We start from the raw sequence: 15,725 nt of genomic DNA on the forward strand, positions 1-15,725 counted from the left end.
CAGGAGACGTGCTTTGTTCAAGATCATCCTGAAAGTTGGCCTCCAGGCCAAAGCATACGTCTGGAGCAGTGTTTCTCAGCGCTGTGGCACTCCGCACCTGTATCCCTGGGGAGCTCTGCACCTGTACCTTCCCGAAGGTACCAACATTATCTTGGCAAACCACAGTTTGGGAGCCTCGTGTTAGAGGACAGGGCATGTGTGTGTGTACATGTGTGCACGTATGTGTTCTGTGTGTGTGGAGTTGACTATCAGAGCCGTGGCTAAGAGTGGGGCTCTGGATCCCAACAGTGCTTTGCTACTTGTTGGGTGACCTTGGGTAGATCACCTGGTCTCTCTGTTTCAGTTTCTTCATCTGTAAAATGGGCAGAATAATTGTATCGCTATCTACCTCCCGGGATCATGGTGGGGATTAAACAAGTTGATACAGTAAGCCCTAAGCACACTGCCCAGCAAGGTACCTGCTCACTTTTCCTACTGCCCTTGACTTGGGATTTGAGGCTGACAGGCTTGCTGGATGGATCTTCTCAAAATGAGGATGCGCGTTAGTCTGGGTGGTGGCTGATTCACTTTCCAGGGTAGTCAGCCCCGTGTGGGAGCCACTGAGCTTTCTCCACTCTCTGAGCACCTCTTCCTGAGAAAGTCCATCATGCACACTGCCTGCAGTTCTCCCTGCCCTGAGAACTGGGCCAGGGTCTTCCTGCCAGGGGCCCCATCCAATTCTGTGACCTTCCTAACCGCGGGGAAATGGCAGGTGCTCAGAGAAAGCTGGGGGCCTGTGCCTTGAAAAGCGTTACTAAGATGATGACGAGCCCACTCTGCCCTGGGAAGCATGTGATGCCTCACATAGGGTGCCCTTCCATGGGGCACTGGACTGCACATGGACTGGAAGCCACAGCTCCACCATTTTGGCCATTTGACCCACACACATTTATTGTGCACAGCCAAGGCCCTGTTCTTTGCACTGGGGATACAGTGTGAAAAAGATCAGAATCTCTGCCCTTGTGGAGACCGCATTCTAATGGAGGGCAGGGGAAGAAGGAGACAGAAGAGAAAATAAGTAAAATTAGTGATGTGTCACACAGTTCTGAATGCAGTAGAGGAAAATGGTGCAAGTGAGGGGCACATGCTGGCCCAGGGCAGGTGCAGGAGGGTTGCAATTTTAGAGTGGTTAGGTAGGTTTCACTGAGATGCCATTTGAGCTGAGACCTGAAGGGTGTAGAGGTGAGCCATGTGGATGCACGGGGGAAGTGTGCTCCAGGCACCAAATGCAAAGGCCTACATTAGTTGGCATAATACTAGCTGCTAGTAACATATAAAACCCCTATCAAAATAATTGACTCCCAGGTCGCTATTTTTATTTATTTATTTTTGAGACAGGGTCTCACTGTCACCCAGTCTGGAGTGCAGTGGTGCCATCACGGCTCATTTAGCCTCGATCTCCTGAGCTCAAGGGATCCTCCCACCTCAGCCTCTCAAGTAGCTGGGACCACAGGCATGCACCACCACGCCCTGCTAATTTTTTAAGTTTTGGTAGAGACAGGGTCTCACTATGTTGGCTCAGGCTGGTCTTGAACTCCTGGGCTGAAGCAATCCTCCTGCCTCGACCTCCCAATGTGTTAGGGTTACAGGCGAGAGCCATTGTGCCTGGCCCCAAACTCACCCTTTGTAATAGCACTAATCCCACCCATGAGACAGAAGCCCAGCTGGGCAGCGGCTCCCTAGCAATGCGGCACCCTATGGAGACAGTGTCAACTTTCCATGGCTAGATGTCTCTGCTATGACCCTGGGGGGTGACAGACCCACTGGACAACACAACTCTTATGGCAGAGGTTGTCACAAAGCAGTAATACTTTTATTCCCATCAGTGATGCTGATGGGCCTGACCCTTTACAGAGAAAAACATTAGGAAAACAGAAGTGGGCAGGGACCCTAGGAACCTCCATTCTCGATGCCCCACCCTTTACTTCCCTTGCCAGCGTCAGCCCCTTCAGACCAGAAGATATGGGGATGGCCTGGTGGGGCGGGCCACAAATGGAGCTCCCCAGGCAAGGCCACCTGCTGGCAGGGGTGAAGGTGAAGGCAGGGAAGCCAGGGCCCAGCAAAGCTCTTCTGGCGCAGGCAGCAAACGGAGAGGGGCGACAGGTGGGTTGTTCTCCTTGGTGACCGGTCCGGGGCTTTCAGCGCCCTGCGGCAGCCTCACGGGGGCCCCTGCTGGCTCCGCCTCTCCTCCAGGGCCCGGCACACCCACATGGACACCACGGCGGCATTTCCGTCATTGAACTGCACGATGAACGGGTGGCCCTGCGGGGAAGAGAGGAGGCTGTGACAGGCAGTCCTTGGACTCCAGCGCTCATTGCACTTTCCAGGGCCCTCAGCCTGGATCTGATCTTTCCCCAGTAACCCTGTAAGGTAACGAGGGAGGCTATCAGCTCCATTTCACGGCCTAGATAACTGAGGCCCAGGGACAGGCAGTGACATACTAGTCAGTACCAACCGTCTGGAGCACTGGCTGGCACATCTCAGACTCTGCCACCTCTTCCTGAGGCTTGCACTAGCCTGGAAGGTGCTTAAGGGGGAGAGCCTGTCTTCACTGCACACTCTGCCTGGCCCTTCCTCTGCCCAGCATCACTCGCATGGCCCGTCAGCCAAGGCCTAGCACTGTTGCCAGCTTTCCGGTTCAGTTGCTGCCCACAGACCAAAGAATCATCTTGTCAGAGGCTATGTCAATCCCTTTTAGCTTTCTGCTTTGTCTACAGCTCTCCTATAAAGAAGTCACTACCTGTAACTGGAGGGAAGGCAAACATGTCAGGGGAAGGGGGATGGGAGGAATGTGCTGGGCTGTGCACAGGATCACTGGGTTCCTGGTGAGAAGTTCCAGTGGGGGCTGGACTCTGGAGGGGCCGGCCCTGTTGCCCTGTGGCTTGTCTCTGGTTCTAACCCACTTATCACATAGGCAGGCCAGGTTCGATTTAGCCAGTTCTCTTCTCTGCTGTCCTGAAGCACAAAGATTTACATCCACAATCTTAGGGCCTCCTGGGAATTCCCAGGGAAGGTCAGAAAAAAGCAGGGACAACCCCAGGTCGCCAGGCCACAAGTCAGAGGTGAAAGGAAAAGTGAAAAGCCTTCTCTTTCCTCCTCTTCACCAAGCGGCTTCTTGCCTAGGAACTTACACCTGGTGGCTTCCTCTCCCACCCAAAACTGTGCAGCTTGCATGGTGAGACTCGGGGAGCCATAGTGAGGAGAGAGAATTGGGAAGATGAGGGCGCTCTGTGTCTCCCCCTAGCTCTTCTCCCTCCCTGTCTAGCGGCTGCTTCCTCCTCGATCCCTCCAGCTCTTCTCCCTCCAGCTTTCTCAGCCCCTCTTGGGCCTGTCCTCCGCCTGCACAGGGTGGGCTGGGCTTTCAGGGTTGCTTTCCCAACACACCCCAGCCTTGACTGTAGCCCTGGAGAGGCTGCTTAAAGAGCCACACAGCCTCGCCATGAGCTCATCACAAAGCCAGGAAGGATATGGACCCTGGCTGTCCCAACCTCAGTGTCTGCATGGCCCCTCTGGACCACAGGTCAGACCTGTGGGGGACAGGAGAAGAATGCCCAGGCCGCCTCACCCTAGGCTGATGCAGTGCCTGCCCCCAACCTTCCCAATCGAGGTTGGGAAACCTGCTCTGGGGACACCCTGTGTGAGTCTAGCTCAGAGGCACACAGAGCAGTCAGATCTGTGAGGAGGAGGAGGAAACTTGGCTTCGAAGGTGCCAAAGCACCCAACCCCAGGCAGGGACCTGCTGAGGCTGGGGTGGAGCTAGGCCCCCCAGCTGGGCACTTCCCATCATCTGCTCAGAGCATTCTTGGAGGCTCCTGACACATCTGTGGGACCCCTAAGGGCGCAGGGGCCATGGAGGCCAGGCTGGGTGTGGCCCTGTGGGTGGCAGAGGCTTGGCCTGGGGCCTGAGGCAGGAGAGGCCCAGGAAGGACTGGATTTTGGCTTCCGCATGTTCTCCTCCCCATATATATGCCCACCCCATGGCTGCTTTCCCAAATTGCTGCCTAGACAGAGGAAATCCTTCCCAAAGTCCAAGCATGCACACTTCCTCTCAGGAGGCTCGGGAGGGGCAACCTCGTGCCCTTCTAAAGAACAAAGGGAGAAGCTGTGCTCAAGTGACAGGCCCCTCCCCCCAAGCCCCGGGTAACACAGTGTCACTTTCCCAGAATGCCGGGTGACTTTGGGGCCCATATGCTCCATCTCTGTTATCATCTGTTCTGGAACAAGCAGAGCGGAACAGCAGGAGGGGGAGTGGAGGCATTCCTCCACGTTAAAGGAGGGCGGATGGCTGCACTGCAGGGAGACAGTTTGCCCAAGTGCCCCAGTAGGCGAGGGGAGAGGGCTGCTTGGCTGCCCCATCCTCGGCTCTGGTGGAGACGCCAGCCTCTCCTCTCCTCCTCGGCTGGGAGGTGACTCGTCTCCTGCTGCTGCTGAGGCACGTTGTATCCCTGACACTTTAGCCCACCTGCAAAGGAAGCGACCTGGACCCAATGTTTTTGTCCCCAGCCACTGTTGATTGGTTTAGGGTGGCTGCCTGAGAGAGAGAATCACAGGGGGCAGACAGACATGGAGGGGACCCAGCGTCCTAGGCTGTGGCCTGTGGACCTGGTAGCTGCTGGCAGCCATTCACCACCATTTGACTGGACACACAGAAAAAGCCAGTGTGCAGGGCCCAAGAGCAGGAGATGCTGTCCAGAGGCAGGCAGGAGGGGGTCCTGACGGCACTGGAGACCCTGGGGTCATTATACCCAGAGCCTGGCAGCGACTCTGCCTGCAGGGTCCACACGGTCACAGGATCCTGTGAGGCACCTCACAGGCTGGGGCTGGTTTCTGTTATTTGCAGCCAAAGAAGTGTTAACTCACATAGGTGGGCACAGTCGCCTCCACTTTACTGATGGAGCTGACCTGCCTGAGCTCCCAGGCGTGGGACTGAACCACAAGTGTAACCCAAACCCACTGCCCTGGGCTCTTCCTGGATAGAGGAGGGAGAATCAGTATTCAGACTGCAATTCCCCCTCATCTTGTTTTTACCTTGGCGACTCAAGCCTGCCTAGCCAGAGGTACCACCAGGGGTGCAGGCTGCAAGCCTAGACCATCCCAGGTCTTGACCTCTATCAGCACTGTCCCTTGGACATACTGGGAGAGTCAATGACTCCCCCTCCTCCCATCAGCCCTGCATGGGATTCAGGGAAAATACACCATGACCCCCATTTTAGAGGAGAGGACACTGAGGCCCAGGGAGGGAAGAGGGGGGTTAGGAGCTGGCACTGAGCTCGTGTCTCCTGGTTTCTATTCTGGAGTATTCTCGGGGCTGGCCTGGCTCCCCTGGGACTCTGGCCGGTGTGGTTCTCTCCTTCCTCCTAGACTGTAACTGATGCCCTTAACCCTGTGACATGCACAATGCAGGCATTCCTCATGAGTTTAGCAAGCAAACAAAATCTGATGGAGAATTTGGGAGGAAGCACAAAACTCACTTGGCCACCCAGAGGTGCCCGAGTTCCACACAGCCAGATGCTCTAGGCATCCTGGCAAGGCCAGACTCCTAGAGATGGATGGAGATAGCAGACCAAATAATACCAAATCCAGCTGGGAGGCGACCCCACCTCCTTCGTATTACTGATGAGGCACATTGTATCCGTGATGGTTTACACCACCCTGCAAGAGACTGACTTGGACAAGGAGTGCTATGTGCTGGGCACCTGCCAAAGGTTTGTCCTGATGTGCCCACTGGTTCCCATGCTCACTGTGGCCCACACACAGCTATGTATCTCCATTGCGCCAAAGACTAAACTGACACTCAGTGTGTAGAAATTGCCCAAGGGCAACCAACTAGGCAGTTGGGCTAGAACCAGAACATGGGTCTCCTGACTCCAAATGCCTTGCTCTCCTGTGCCTGCAATCAGAGAGCCAATCTCGAAGCTTCTTGCAGAGTCTCCAGCCCCTGCAGCTGGTCCCTCCTCTGGGCTTGGGTGAAACGTACATCCTTCCCAGGCAGAGGAATCCAGGTGCGGGCAAGCTCTTGCAGTCCCATCAGGCTACAAGGAACAATGGAAGCACAGGCACCAATACACATGCTTGTTAAGAGCATCTTCCACCCACGGTGACCGCCCCAGGCATCTACACCTCTGTCCTACACGCAGAAAGCATGTTAGCACCATTCCTGCACAGTCATGTCTGTGGAGCCTGGCAGTGCCTGGCTGGAAAGGCTGAAAGATCTTGCTGCCTCATCACCAGGCAGTGAGAGCCACTCTCATTCCCTGGATTCTCTCAGGGCCAACTGCGACAATTAAACTGACAAGGGTTGAAGTTATTATGGTCCACAGACTTTGCCACAAAAGATAGAGACACAATGAAGGGAAAAGAATAGGGCTGCCAGAGGCAGGATGACTCCAAAAGTGGGACACAGGGGAGTCGGGGAGGTGCCGGCATCACCTGGGCAAACACCCTCACCAAAGGGGCTGAGCAGCACAATGAGGGACACTGGTGAAAACATCACAGTCATGAAGATGAATTGTAGTTGCTCACCACTCCCTCTTCCACCTGGGCATTAGTCAGTGCATCACTAGTTTGACTCTTTGCCTCTGTACTAACGTCCCTAATCCCCTGTGGTGAGATGCCTTCCTGATGGACTGACAGCAGGACACTCCCGGGGCCCCTCCCACGTGGAGGCAGGGGGGCAGGGCATGGTGTGCTGGTTGTATGGACAAGAATGGAGGCTCCGAGCCTGCCGCAGTGTGTGAGTGCTGCCTGAGGCTTGTAGGGCTGGACTTCCAGTCCAGTGTTCATTTAGTGACACCTCTCTGTCTGCCATTAGTTGGGCTTTGAGCTTCTTCCGAAATAGGAATGTAACTATTTGGGGTCCCCATACTTTCATCTCTTTCTATAACTTTCTAGAGAATATCATGCATTTGAAGAATTTATTAACTTGCTGGTGTGGCTGCAGGGCCTGGTGCAATGCCTGCATGTGGTAGGCCCTCATGAAAAGGTGACTTATATATTCTGTACGTATACATCTACTCACTGAGCACTTGCTGTGTACAGGCATGAATGCCTTACATCTGCACACAGCTCTCTTGAATCCTCCTGGCACCCCCATTTTATAAAGGAAACTACAGCTCTAGGAAAACTTGATGATATGGGGAAAGGTCATGGAGAAAGTAGCAGAGTTCGAGTTTTAACCCAGGACACTCTTCTACCATGGAAGACACCACACTGCCTGCCTACTGGTGGTGTCTCTCTGGGGAGATGCCTCCATAAGCTGTGGCTGCTCTAGACATTTGGTGGCTCTCTGGACCACAGGACTTCTCCTTCAGGGTGAGCACCAAGCACCTCCTCTCCCACCAAGGATGCTGCATGGGATAGGAGGCCAAGGACCCAGGAACCTGTTGAAGCAGTAAGCCTGGCCTAGTAAAGAGTCCAACAAACTGCCGTTGGACAGGGCAGCCCTGTGATCAGGTGACTGCCCTGTAAATGGTGATCTGAGAGGCCAAAGGGACCTCCAAATGCCAACCTACTGCCCATCCCTTTGTCTTTCCTTGCCGGATCTGTGAACCTTGCTTAAAGGCTCTATGCATCTCCCTTTAGGATTCCAGCCTGCTTGGCTGTGGTAACCCTTCTGTCCCTTCTCACACTAATGGAGTGTTAGGACTAGATGGGATCTCAGTCCAGCGGAGCCATAGGGTGTGACGTGTTTTGGGGGCTCTGCAGCTGTTTCAAATTCTGTTAAGAATTTTTTTAGCTACAGTTTTAAAAACTGATTAAAAAAATAACATACACTCAACTATGGTCAAAGAGTTACACTGAATACTGTTACCTCATACTGTGGTGTTACTTTTTGCAGCTCTTAGAGTCCACTTAGATCTGTGCATATTATTCAATTTCTTATATGGCAAGCATGGGCTAAGAGGGCTGCTGTGGCACACTGGTCATTTGGAAAAGAGATGTCCACTCAGGATGTACGCATGCATGTGTAAAGCTGTGTGAGTGCACCACAGCCCAGGTACGCTGAGCCCCATCACGTACATCGCGGTGGGGGATGCAGTGTGGTCCATGGCTCTGAGTTTCTGATGGTGTCAGTTCCCCAAAGTTTTGAGTACCATTTGTCTGACCAATATATTTACCATAAGCAATTCATATGAACAGCTGGTCATTGCTGTCAGTGACTAACTGTAAAATAAAACGTTTCTGCTGTTCCTCTCTTAAGCATCTACACTGGTTTGACGGATGCCTAAGTTGGGAAGGCAACTGGGTGAGTGAAGATTTCCTTGACACTGTGCTACTGAGACAATATACAGAAATAAGCTGAGTGTAGATATGAGATTGCTACTAGCCCCCGTGACCCTGGCTCTCAGAATTTGTGTCCTTTAAGTCTCATGGATGACTTTAAAAAGAAGTGTCTACAATGGATACTAATACATTCATGCTAAAACCCCCCCACTTCTACATTAATTTTGAAGTCTTGCATTAATTTTACATAATAAAACATGTTCCACTGTTAAAGATTTAAAGCTACCAATCGATCTCTACTTACCCCACAGAGAACTTCAGATTAGAGAAGTTAAATAATTTATGGAAGGATGTACAGATTTCCAATGTCTGCTGAATTGCTGACAAGTGGCAGGACAGTTGGCAGCTTGATCATATTAATTACATGTGATAATAAATCATAACTATCCCTGGGGCCAACTCTTCCTTCCAGGCTGGGCGTGGCCAGGCTAATCAACAGGAGTGGTCAGGGAAGGAGGGTCCCTGATAAGTGACTCCACAAGAGGAAGCCAAAGCATCACAATAACAATCTCCCCACCGCCCCATACCCTGTGTGGGGTGACTGCAAGGGCTCCCGGCTAAGAGTCAGTTAGCTCTCCCCTCGCCATCCCACTAAGGCCTCGCCTATAAAAGAGGTAATACTAAAGAGTGGAGGGGGCCTCCCTTCCCCTGGCTTCATTCTATGTGGAAGGACTGCTGCTGTTGTAACACTCCTGAGCCCTGTCCCCAGGGAGGGAGTGGCAACACTGGGCAGGTGGGCCCACCGGGTGGGTCTGGCTGGCCTGCCATCTCATGCCGAGCCTCCAGGCAGGCTCTAAGCCTGCAGGAGGCCTGCAGTTGTTCACCTCTGCTTAGCGAGGCCACTGGGGCCACACTTGTAAATACATCCTCCAATCCAGATTTGTATAGAAGTAAAGCTGATACTTTATCTCCATCATTTCTGGGTCTCATCTGTCAGCTGGTTTTGAACACAAGGCAGCTGTCTGCAGCTTCCTTACCCACACCGAATACCACCTGCTCTCTCTTCCTCCCGGAGTGGGTTCTAAGGACCAAATGAAATCACCTGACCCTGAGGCGGTGCTTCACAGATATACTCTGGGCATGTGATGGTTATTCCTCCACACAGAGCGCAGGTCCTGCACTTGGGGGCACAGTGGTGAGAGGAGGTGCTTGCACCAAAGATGTGAAGTCTTCCTGTCCACCCAGCAAGCATACCTGGGCAAATGCCACGAATGCAGAGCTTCCCACACAAGGCATTTGTTCTGAGAACGTGCTTTCTCGGCCTCTGATTTCTTAAAGCTTTTCCATGGTTGGGGGTTTGGGTTCCTTGCTAGCCTTTCATTTCCTTTTAAGACCTGGGAAGTGGTGTGCAGCTGTGACATGTTGTTTCAATCAACCTTCCTGAGTTTATCCTTCATAATTGCTACAGAAATAGATGTTTTCCCCCAAATATTCCATTATTAGCAGCAAATTGCGTACCTCTAGCCATCCTAGACAGCACACAGGCATCTAAGGGGGTCGAGAAGCTCTCCACTTTTCATCTGAGCAGATCTGTGTTCCTACACAGAGTAACACACCAGAAACGGCCCACTGGGAGAACAAAATGTTTCCAGAGGTATCCGTGAGTCATTCTAGGGCCTGTCCTTACAGAGCAGCTGCAGGACCAGTGTCGCACGGTGTTGGGTGGGGCACAGGACGACTCCAGTGAGCCAGGGTGAGGTGGGTAGACACTTGGGGTGCCGCCACTCATGAGTCTGTCTGAGGAAGCTGATTCTTGTGAATGGCAGGATGATGCCACTGGCCTGTTTAAAGGGGGCTGTAGTGGCTGCTCTGGCAGGGGCCTTGGAAAGGACTGGGCAGGTTGTACCGTGGGGGACATGCTGGCTGCCTCCGGCAGTTTTGGGCCATGCAGATGCCCAGAGGAATCAGGAGGGAGGATGCCAGAGGAGAGTGGGCATCCTGCTCCAGATGATACTAAGGACTCACCCCTGAAAGGCGGAGTCTGCAGCATGTCCACGCCTTGAATATGGGGCCAGTGACAAGTGTCTGGATGCTCAAGGTTTGTCTCTCGGGGTGATGGCTGTGTGGTGATGGAGGTTTAAAGACACAATGCTCAGAAGGATAGATTCTCCCTTGTCCTCTCCTTTCCTTACCTCTTGAGTAAGAAAACATTTTAGGCCGGGCATGGTGGCTCATGCTTGTAATCCCAGCACTTTGGGAGGCAGAGGTGAGTGGATTACCTGAGGTCAGGAGTTCGAGACCAGCTTGCCCAATATGGTGAAACCCCGTCTGTACTAAAAATACAAAAATTAGCCAGGTGTGGTGGCCTATAATCCTAGCTCCTCCAGAGGCTGAGGCAGGAGAACTGCTTGAACCGGGGAGGTGGAGGTTGCAGTGAGCCGACATTATGCCACTGCATTCTAGCCTGGGCCATAGGGCGAGACTCTGTCTCAAAAAAAAAAACAAAACAAAACAAAAAAAAATGAAAGATGTGAATTCTCAGATTAAAAAAAACACAGTGATTTCCAAGTAAAATAAATATAAAATCTATACCTAGAAAAACTATAGTGAAAATGAAAGCACCAAAGAGAAACACATATTGCCTAGAAAGGGTAGCAGTTTGGCAGTCAGTAGATTCTTACCACCAACAGTAGAAGTTAGAGGATAACAGAGTACCTCCAAGGTACTCGGGAGAAATAATCCACCTAAGCTTCTAAACCCGATTAAACTAACAATCAAGAGTTAGGGCAAAGGGAAGCCAATCCTAGAACAAAAACTCAGACTGTTTTACCACTCACAGACCATACTGACAGAACTCTTGACGTACTTCAGAAAGGAAAAGAAACCTCCGAAGGAATGCAATCACAATGAGGAATAACTGGCAAGCATGTGGATAAATGTGAACAAGCAGTAACGATATAAAGCCACAACCGCAGTAATGATTTTGAAGATCTAAAAACAAGGGGAAATGAAATTCTGGACTGTGATAACATGTAAGAAGGGAGTGATGAGAAACTGTAAAACCCCGAAGTCTGGGGCAAAAGGGGCTGTGGTAAGGACTGCTAGTTGCCCCTGGTATCCATTCTCCCTTTCTTCATTGTGGTAAGAGTTCTGATTTGAGCAGGACACACTCACCTGCAGAGCAACAGCACTCCCAGCCTCCCTGCGGGTCAGTTTTGGCCAACGCCATGTGAACAGATACACTGTGTACCAGTTCCTAGAAATTCTGTCCTTAAAAGAAGGGGCAAGCATTTCTACACCCTTTCCTCCTGTCCTGCTGGCTGGAGCTTGAATGTCCCTTAAGGAGCTGCCAGATCAGTCTAGGCACCCTACTTCCTGTCTGCTTTTACATGAGTAAGAAACACCCTCCTGTCTTGTTTAAGCTGCTATTTGTTTTTTATTATATACAACTGAAGCTAACTTAGGGATAAGCAATTAGGGGCCAGAAACAGAATATGATTTCCAAACCAACGTAAAACTAAATGTGAAGGGAAAAACCAGATATATTAAATAGTTTGGATATTTGACCTCACTCAAATCTCATGTTGAAATATAATCTCCAGTGTTGGGGATGGGGCCTGGTGAGAGGTGACTGGATCGGGGGGTGGAGTTCTCAAGAATGGAATGAGTTCTCACGAGATCTGGTCCTTTAAAAGTGTGTGGCACCTCCCCACTACCCACTGTCCCTCTTGCCCATGTTTTTGCCATGTGATGTGCCAGCTCCCCCGTTGCCTTCTGCCATGATTGTAAACTTCCTGAGGCCTTACCAAAAGCTGAAGAGATGCCTGGAGCCATGCTTCCTGTACAGCCTGCAGAACTGTGAGCCAACTAAACTGCTTTTCAGGTTACTAGGTCTCAGGTTTCTTTGTATTAATGCAAGAATGGCCTAAAGAAACCTTACTCCAACAGAATGGACAAAGAAGAAAAAATAAATCAAAAAAGTAGAGAGAAAGTACAAAATAGGACTGTAGGGAAAAAAAACTCAAGTATATTAATAAACAATAAATATAAATGATTAATCAATTAATAGAGCCTTAGTTAAAATTTAAAACATCAACAATGAAATGCAGAGATTCATGTAAAAGAACACAGAAGTAAAGGATAATCAAACATAGCAAATACTAACCAAAAGAAGATGGCATAGCTGTTAATAACAACCAAAAATAAAATTTGAAGGAAAATACATTACAGATAGAATCACCTCATAAAGACAAAAGACATACTTTGTAATGAAGACACAATATTTTGACATATGCAACTTAACATTACTGCCTTAAAACATACAAAGCAAAAAAGGACAGGAATGCAAGGAGAAACAGACAAAGCCACAGTAGTAGTAGGAGATTGTAGCATACCTCTCCTAGAAATGGATAGATACAATGCAGGTAGGAAATCAGTACAGTCACAAAATATTTGAGAAACACAATAAAGTTGATCTAAAGGACATCCATAGGACATTGCATTTAACAATTAGAGAATATATACTCTTTTTTTTTGAGATGGAGTCTCACTCTGTCGCCCAGGCTGGAGTTCAGTGGCGTGATCTTGGCTCACTGCAAGCTCTGCCTCCCGGGTTCACACCATTCCCCTGCCTCAGCCTCCTGGTTAGCTGGGACTACAGGTGCCTGCCACCATGCCCGGCTAATTCTTTGTACTTTTTTAGTAGAGCTGGGGTTTCACCGTGTTAGCCAGGATGGTCTTGATCTCCTGACCTCGTGATCTGCCCGCCTCAGCCTCCCAAAGTGCTGGGATTACAGGCGTCAGCCACTGCGCCCGGCCGAGAACATATACTCTTTTCAAGCAGAGAGAACACTGGGGGGACAAACCAAATGACCATGTTCTAAGGGAGTCTAAACAAATAACAAAGATCTGATGTTATATATAGCATGCTCTTTGGCCACAGTGGATTAAAATTAGATAATAACCACAAGATAACAAACATCTTTCAGTATTTGGAGATAAAAAATACTTCTAAATAATCTGGTGTAAAAAAATCCTAATTGAAATTGAAAATTACTTAGAATTGAATGACAATGAAAACACTGCATGTAAATACTTGTTGAATGCAACTAAAGCAATATCAGCAGGCAACTTCATAGCTTTATAGGCATATGTTAGGAAAAAATATTGAAAATTTATGAGCTAAGTGTTTAATACATTATAAAAAGAACAAAAAGTATGTCTAAAGAAGTAATAAGATGGCAAGTAATAAAGAACATGAAGGAATTAAATAGAAAGATGTCATGAAGATGATCAAAATTGGTAAAGGGAAAACAAGTAAATATCAAGAAGGGAAAAAAGACACATAACCACAAATCCAGTCAAAATTGAAAAAGAATAAGGGCCTACTGTATGAATGATATGAAGCCAACATTTGAAAAATGCTGAATGACAACTCAACAGCAGAAAGGGAGTGTGAGATGATAAGTGGAGAAGTGACAATGGCGGTGGCTGGCAAGGTGCCAATGAGTGCTGACAAAACATCACCCCCCACAGGGGCGTCAGAGGTTTCAGAGTCCTAGGATCATAGTTTTAACTTTTCAAAGCACTTCATATCCATTGTCTCATCTTATTTCAAGAAGCAGTCAATTAAGTAAAGGCTGCTACCTCCTTAAAATCTTAGTAACAGCTTTTCTAGTTCCTTAACGGAGAAACAAACCATTTACACAAAGACTGAGCCAAAGTGGAAAATTTTTGCTGCTATCAAATCAACAAACAATAAAGAGGAAAAAATTGCTAAAGACATTGGACATCAAAACTTCGGGTAAATAACTTTAAATGAAGTACCTTTTTTTTTTTTTTAACTATTTTCAGCTGTGATGTTCCAGCGTTATCTGACCCTCACTCAGTTCAGTGGAATGGGCTGCTGAGGGTCAGGAGTGCAGGGAGCTGGCTGGGGAAAATTTGGAAGAAGAGCATAACAAAGGTCAAAGTCATCAGACCTAGTCTAGTTTTCTACAGGACTGAAAATTACCAATTATTCTCAAGTTTCTGCTATTAGCAACTAATGTTTTCCATCTGAAACAGACCACGCCCTTTTATAAAAAAGGAAATGCACAAAAAGCAAACTGTTAGAAAATTCTGATCACTTTGCATCCCAGCAGCAAACAAAAACCATCAACAGAACTCACTCTTAGCCTTGAGCAATATTTTCTAAAACAAAACACAAAGAACCTGTGGTATTTAACTATTCTGTTATTGATTTACTGTGGTTTGCAAGGTAACGCTGAAGAAAATTAAATGTACAGAAGGCTGAAATGCGTTTTCCATGGTGGTGAGTGGTGTGACCCGTGTTTTCCAAGGTGGTATCGCTGGTCATGCGCAGAATGAAAGACTGAGGGAGCACACGTTGGTTACAAATAACCTGGCCACCTTCACTGCCGAGCCTCATGAAACCAAAGTCTATTTTCACTGTTAAGAAAGTTATTTAGTTGCAAGCTTCCTTCTAATGGTAGCTGTGTCTATTTTATCGAGGGTCTTTAATTCAATAAGATTCACTATGGACGTGCGGAGCAGCTTCTATGTGCCTAGATCTAAGCCTGGTTTTAGAACCTAAGGACTTTTCCTTGGCACATTCATGACTCTTTGGTCCTCTCAGAAAATAAAACCTCAGTAGTTTGAAGTCCACCTTAATTACTGATTCAAGACGAAAATAATCATATTGCTTCAAACTTGGACATTTATATACAACATGATCAAAGAGTATATTTTCTATGCAGTGAAATGGCCAGTTTCCAAACTTAGGGGCAATTTACTATCTATAGGCCACTATACTTTGACACCCTTGTCTTAGACTAAGAATCTGGAAGTTAAACTAGAACTTGAACATTTTAATTTCAGGTAGTCCCTCAAGCTTTTCCTTGAGCCAATTTTCTTATATTTTAGACTTGATTCTAATAAGCTTAGTATCTGATTTCCCAACTGAAAGCACAAGAGAAACAGCCAAACAGAAGGGGAAGAGGAAGGTCTGTTAAAGGGAGGAATAACAACAGCAGCAAGAAATGACATCTACTAGCAAAACTATACAACAAAAACAAAAAACCAGCTTGGGGTCAACCAGCCTAGGGACAAATGGCCCTACTCGTGTCAATATCAGGAGATACTGGTATAGAACATGGCAAATAGACAATGACCATAATAATGAGTTTAAGAATTTTTTGGGTTTTTTTAGAGATGAGGTCTCACAGTGTTGCCCTGACTGGAGCACAGTGGCTATTCACAAGCACAATCATTGCACACTACACCCTTGAACTCCTGGGCTCAAACGATCCTCTTGTTTCAGTTTCCCAAGTAGCTGGAAGTAAATTTAATTTAAAAAAAGATTAAATCTTCTGTAATCCCAGCACTTTGGGAGGCCGAGACGGGCGGATCACGAGGTCAGGAGATCGAGACCATCCTGGCTAACACAGTGAAACCCCGTCTCT

At 48.7% G+C, this 15,725-nt stretch overlaps 1 protein-coding gene across 2 annotated transcripts in view; it reads right to left on the bottom strand.

Moving 5' to 3' along the window:
- Positions 1–1,828: 1,828 nt before the first annotated feature.
- MAP2K5 (mitogen-activated protein kinase kinase 5) overlaps positions 1,829–15,725 on the bottom strand; it is a 268,480-nt gene continuing 254,583 nt past the window's right edge. For both annotated transcript variants that reach the window (XM_011940344.1, XM_011940343.1), the window contains one exon: positions 1,829–2,301. In XM_011940344.1, coding sequence (XP_011795734.1) covers positions 2,197–2,301 — 105 coding nt within the window. In that variant the 3' untranslated portion in view covers positions 1,829–2,196. The remainder of the gene's footprint in view (positions 2,302–15,725) is intronic.

The sequence above is a fragment of the Colobus angolensis genome, unplaced genomic scaffold, assembly GCF_000951035.1.
Source record: "Colobus angolensis palliatus isolate OR3802 unplaced genomic scaffold, Cang.pa_1.0 Scaffold19, whole genome shotgun sequence".
Lineage (NCBI taxonomy): Eukaryota > Metazoa > Chordata > Mammalia > Primates > Cercopithecidae > Colobus > Colobus angolensis.